Genomic DNA, 6,495 nt, shown 5'->3' with positions numbered 1-6,495 from the left:
TAAAAATACTTTATTTAAAAAGCTCCAAATACAATGTTCAATAAAAAATATATACATGTTTCTATTTACATTCTCTATTAACTCTATTAGTTTGAATTAGATTTTTTTTTTTTTTTTCCTTTTTGGTCTTTTTTCGTGTCCGGCAACGGATCGCAACCCTCAGTGTCGCGCCCGTACCGGACTGGGACTGGCAACGGGATCGCAACCCTCGGTGTTGCTCCCACACCTCACTCAGCCAGTGAGCAGGAACCGGTCTGTATGTGGGATCCGAACCCTCGGGCGGGAGCGCCTCCGCGCTCCCAAGCGGCGCACTGTAGCAGTGCGCCACCGGGCCGGCCCCTTGAATTAGATTTTAAATTGAGTTTAAGCATTTAAAAATACTATACACATAAACTTACAAAAACAAATACCATACAGAGGCACAGAAAAGAAAAAAAATCCATTACATTTCTTGAAGCAGCTAGAAAGGATCCTGAAGTATCACCTGCTGTCACAGGAAGCAGGGGTGTTAAGAGTGTTCACTCCTGCTGCTAATCCACCTACATAGAGAGGTTCATATGCTACATTGTTTTTTGTTTTTTTTTTTAAAGTCTGTAGTTTTCAGGCCAAATGTGACAGTGCCAAACAGGCTCTTTACACACTTCTATCTAAACCAAGACACTGCATTTGGTTAATGTCAACTAAGATACAATTTCTGAGATCATGATCTTTTCATGAAATCAAAGCAGAAAAACTGTCCAGGAAAAGCAGATTTTTCAAAGTTGGTGCATCTTAGTTATTCTTATGACAATTCTTTGGAATGTCCTGTAAGTCTATAACCAATCAAGGACTCTTTACCACCGTCATCCACAAGCAAATCCACTAGCACATGAGGTTTATCGTAACCAAAAGAGGTGGGGGCAGTTCTCAGTGTTATGGACCCTTGCCCTTGTGTCTTTATTTCAGTTTTATTATTTGGGGTAAACTCTGAGTCCAATAAAAAGCTGTCTGATCCCACAAGGCCACTATCAGAACCATTTCTGGAGTGATATACGTTTAAAGTGACGCTGCAGGGTTCAGACTGGTTACTACTTGAAAGGAAAGAATCCTCTCTCTTTATTGGAGTCAGAAGGCTGCCAGAGGCCATGTCAGAAATGTTTTCTTCAGTAGTCACCACTTCTGTCTCACTGGAACATTCTTCTCTGTGTTCTACTTTTCCTGGACTGTCTTCAGCATGCATGCCTGAAATTGCTGCTGGAGACACCTGCTCATCACAGACCACCTTCTCATTTTCTGGCACAACTGGCTGGTATGATATGATGAGCGATACATATTTGGATTCAGGTTTTGTCTCTGAAGTGGCACTTTTTACCACAGAGAGCTAAGAAGAGAGAAAAAGATTAAAGATAACAAATTATTAAACTTACCTATCCAAAAAAAAAAAAAAAAAAAAAACCCAAACGTCTAAAGGATCACTAAATGGCATATTTAGGATAATATAATTGAATCAGGTGCTGGTTGCCTTTTCTTTTTTTTCTTTTTAACGAAAAGTACTATAATAAGAGTAAAAATAAATTTTTAGGATTTTTAAAAAGTCACCCAATATGTTGCTTTTTGTATATTACCTTCCATGTACAAGCACACTGCATTTGTAATGGGAGTACACCTGCTTATTTTATATATTTTCATTATTTGCCTTCATCATTATAATTTTCAGTGACTCATATTATTTCTTTATACTAATAAATAACTTCTCTAATACAGATGTTAGTTTCCAATTTTTACTAGTATAGAACATGTTGAATATTTCACACATCTTTATTTATAAAATTATTTCCTTAGAATAAATTTTTAAGAGTGAAATGACTATGTCAAAGGCTACAGCCTGTTTATGACACTATATACTGTATGTACACTGTATACCTTTACTTAACTTCCTACCAGGGCTATATTACTTTCCACAAGCACATACCAGTTATACTACTACTAGTCCTACTGAATATTCAGCTTTATTTTCCCTTCTCTAGTGGGTATAAAATGGCATATTGCAAGATTGCTTTGTGCTTAATTACTAGCAAGGATGAATATTATAATTCATATGTGAATGGTCTAATAACTGTTGACAGTTCTTATCCACTTTACTGAAAGGTGGTGTTTTTATAGCAAATTTCAATGTGCCCTTTGAACATCACAGATATTATTCCTGTCACATTTGATGCAAATAGTTACCATTTGTTACCTTTAAATGTTCTTTTTATCATACAAAGGCTTTGAAATGTTAGACTTAAAATGTCAATCTCCTGCGTTAGTCTCATTCTGGGCCACTGTTCCTTCTACACTCCACCCATAATGAAGTATTTCTGTCTTTACAGATCTTCAAAAGCCATGCTTTGTTGACTCTGAGCCTTAGCACACACTGTCCCTTAGTACCTGGATAAAGTCCTATCTGTCCCTCAAGACTGCTCAGGCAATACTGCCTCTGGAAAAGCCATGAATAAGCCCCATCCTCAAAGCAGGACAAAATTTCACTGGCTTGTGTGAAAACCTCTATTTTTTTGATCCTATCACATTGTACACCCATTGTATATTTATCTTTTCTTTCCACCAGACTTTAAGCTCTTTAACAGACTTGTCTGTGTTTTTGCCCTGAGAATAAAAAAAGTACCCGTGCACAGTAAAAAAGTATGGTTTTGGATGTACGGTAGACTGAGTGATTTATGGCAAAGGACATGCTGCTGAACATCATTGTACTCTAAAAACAAAAGTTAAGAAGCGATCAAAATAGGTTCAAGTTAACATTTTAGTGTATATAATTAAAGAAAAATATTTAAATACATTACCAAAGACTTGGGTAACATTACACTTTTTCTCTTAAATAGATTCTTCTTAATAAGACACCCTACAACTACCAGGATGAGTACTAGAAAGAGTACAAAAGCAGCAACAACTGGAATCCAAATGGAATCTAAAAAAGGGGCAAAATCACAAATTAGAATTAAGATGGAATACTGCTATATCCAAAAGTCTATCAAAAAGTCTTAGAGTTATTCTTAAATAAATTTACACATTAGTTAATTAGCATGGTCAGAGTTTTAAAGAAAACTGAAACAGAAGTCAAGCAACCTCAGTAAAAAGTTAGCTGTCTGTTCTAGATAGCAGAATGACTCTTCCCAGCTGTGCAACTCTAAAACTTTCTGGAACTATACTGTCATGACATAATGTACTTAAAATAGCTTTTTCATAACAATTTCCTTATAGCCCCAAATAAAGGGTGTTTCTAGGGTTAAAATTTTCTCTCAGTTAAAAAGGGAAAAGGAGAATTTAAAATATCTCTCTTTAGAAATAAACTTTGGTAATGTTTATTTTTATTTGTTTTTATCTTCTGGCAGCTGGTGGGTATAGGAATCCGAACCCTTGAATTTTGGCAATGACTGTAACTCAAAATAATTTAACCCCACTCAGTTTTTTTCTGTTACATTTATTTATTTCAAGACTAGAAATACTTAATATTGCACAGGAATAAAGTTCCCTTGATTACAAATCAGATATAAAGAATAATATAATAGGTAAGATTTGCTTCAGAGCGCACACATTTATAATTGCTATGGTGTATTTTGCTCTGATGCTGCTTTTTCTTTTTGTGGCATACTCTGTATTTTTTTCTTCACAGTCCTCTCTTCCAAGTTAACAGTACTCTACATGCTGTGCAGTGTTTGGCTTCCTTTGTGGCATTTTATTACCTCTAATTCCTATTCCTGAGTTAATTCTTTGGAAAAGTAACTGGATGTTACAAGTTAATAAATGCTTTTATCATGCTTGTTAACTAATACCAGTACTGTGTCAGAAGTCCCACGGGCTGGGGAAGTGCAGTATGCAAGGCCCTTAGATAGGCAGGCAGAGATTGTTGTTCACGAACCACAGTGGTGCCACCATGTGGCCAAAATGCCAGCCAGTTTATAGTTCAGGAAGCATTAAAAAAAAAAAAATCTGGGGCATTCACATTATTTCAAATTTGGTGCATTAAGTAGGATTATATTTTTCAAATTGCACAATGCAAATCAGCATAAAATGCACTGTATTATTTTAAGTAATCTATTTGAAACCTTCATATAATGGCCTGCAAGTTATTAGTGTTAAATTTTAGATGTCTGGTCTGACTCTTTAGCCTAGATTTCCATTCTTCAAAAAGATACTTGTACACGATAGCTAAGAGATGGAACCAAAGCTAAATGTCCATCCATGGATGAATGGATAAAAAAACTGTTATATATACACAATGGAATACTACTCAATTATTTTAAAAAATATCCTATCATTTGCAGTAACATGGATGGAACTGGGAACAATCACGTTAAATGACATGAATCAGGCACAAAAAGACGATATCACTCATAAGTATAATCTAAAAAAAATGTTTTTCACAGAAGTAGGGAGTAGAATAATGGTTAGCAGAGGCCATATGGGGACCGGGTGCGGGGGAGGGAAGTGGTGAACTAATAGGTACAGAACTCTGCTGTCTACCCTAAGGGAATCATTGTGCAGTATATGCATGTGTTGAAACAACAGCTGTATCCTACAAATATGTACAAATGTTAAAATAAAAAAATAGAAAAAAAGATACTTGCATCATAAAATTTTAGAACATTTTTTAACCTAATATATTCTAAAAACATTGTAACAATAGGAAAAAATATATATACACACAACGACAGTCATCAAAGCATGATTTATCACAATAAAAACCTATGATCTTGGAAGTCCAAAAATTGGGGAACATTATAAAAGAAAATTACATGATAAAATATTCTACACAGATTAAGCCATATTAATCAAGTATGTGAAATAAAATGGAAAAATATTTATAATATATGCTTAAAGAAGTACATAAAACTATATATACTATACAATATGATCATGGCTACATAGAAAATCTAAAGACAAAAAATAGGACAAAAACATCAAACTGTGAATAATGGGGTACTTTTTGGGATAGCAGAACTACAGATAACTTTGTTTTTTCTGGTTTTTTATATTTTATAAATTATCTACAATGAACATTTAAATTTCATAACTGCAAAGAACACCCAAACTTTTTTAAAGGTACCTGCCACTTGAGAATGCCAGTTCTAAAGTTCTATTATATGTATCCCCTGCCCCCCTCCCTCCCACAAGGAAAAGATAAGGTAAAATTAATTATTTTAAAATGTTATAAGAACGATCCACAATCCACTATTCAAACTGGTCTATGTTTATTTTTGGATATTAATTTCCAGTCCTTGTCCAGTTCACATGTCATACAGTTTTAATCAATGAGTATACTTGCTATTCAGTTTTTGAACTTACAATCCCCATATAGAACATTTTAATGGATTCATAACATTTTGCTATGTTGAAGCATGAAATTGACATTATTTCTCATAATTCTGAAATGTAGATATTTATTTTTTTTTTTTGTCTTTTTCCGTGTCCGGCAACGGATCGCAACCCTCAGTGTCGCCCCCGCACCTCGCTCAGCCAGTGAGCGGGAACCGGTCTGTATGTGGGATCTGAACCCTCGGCGGGAGCGCCGCCGTGCTCCCAAGCGGCGCACTGTAGCAGCGCGCCACCGGGCCGGCCCAGTGAAATGTAGATATTTTTTTTTTTTTTTGTCTTTTTCCGTGTCCGGCAACGGATCGCAACCCTCAGTGTCGCCCCCGCACCTCGCTCAGCCAGTGAGCGGGAACCGGTCTGTATGTGGGATCTGAACCCTCGGCGGGAGCGCCGCCGTGCTCCCAAGCGGCGCACTGTAGCAGCGCGCCACCGGGCCGGCCCAGTGAAATGTAGATATTTTTTTTTTTTTTTGTCTTTTTCCGTGTCCGGCAACGGATCGCAACCCTCAGTGTCGCCCCCGCACCTCGCTCAGCCAGTGAGCGGGAACCGGTCTGTATGTGGGATCTGAACCCTCGGCGGGAGCGCCGCCGTGCTCCCAAGCGGCGCACTGTAGCAGCGCGCCACCGGGCCGGCCCAGTGAAATGTAGATATTTATGCATATAGTTTTATGTGTTATATTTTTTTCTTTCCTGGGTCAAAAGGCCATAGCATGTCTTTCCAAATTGGTTGTTTTATATCTTTTAATGCCTGAGATGCTACCTTATTTTAAATTTTCAACTTCTCTGAGGAATGAAACTACTGAATATTTTTAAGAGAAAACAGATTACTTGAAATTGCAAATGAATTTGCCTCTTTCCACATTATCCTATTGTGGTTATCATTCTCCTTATTTAAGAAAAAATGGCGAGAATTTACCTTTCATGCTGGTAGTGGAAACAGTAATACAAATTTCTTCTGACTTTTCAGTTGTAACTTCCCATGTGTTTGAATATCCTTCTGCTGAAACACAGTACCGAGAATTCACTGAAGATACTGGAATACTCAAATGGCACTGAGTCTCGTTGCAATCATCTTCTGTCTCTACGTGTCTTCTCTCTAGAAACTGTATGGAAAAAAAAAAAAAAAAAAAAAAAAAAAAAAAAAAAA

The 6,495-nt window shown here is 36.5% G+C and overlaps 1 protein-coding gene across 1 annotated transcript in view; it reads right to left on the bottom strand.

Annotated features, from left to right (window-relative positions):
• Nucleotides 1-575: 575 nt before the first annotated feature.
• IFNGR1 (interferon gamma receptor 1) overlaps nt 576-6,495 on the bottom strand; it is a 20,885-nt gene continuing 14,965 nt past the window's right edge. Inside the window, exons 5-7 of the mRNA XM_008573921.1 lie at nt 6,265-6,451; nt 2,820-2,944; nt 576-1,360 (exon numbers count right to left, since the gene is read on the bottom strand). Coding sequence (XP_008572143.1) covers nt 782-1,360; nt 2,820-2,944; nt 6,265-6,451 — 891 coding nt within the window. The 3' untranslated portion in view covers nt 576-781. The remainder of the gene's footprint in view (nt 1,361-2,819; nt 2,945-6,264; nt 6,452-6,495) is intronic.

This window comes from Galeopterus variegatus, unplaced genomic scaffold (assembly GCF_000696425.1).
Source record: "Galeopterus variegatus unplaced genomic scaffold, G_variegatus-3.0.2 Scaffold4, whole genome shotgun sequence".
Lineage (NCBI taxonomy): Eukaryota > Metazoa > Chordata > Mammalia > Dermoptera > Cynocephalidae > Galeopterus > Galeopterus variegatus.
Note: the sequence above shows the minus strand (reverse complement) of the source record. Positions and strands in the feature narration are given on the sequence as shown.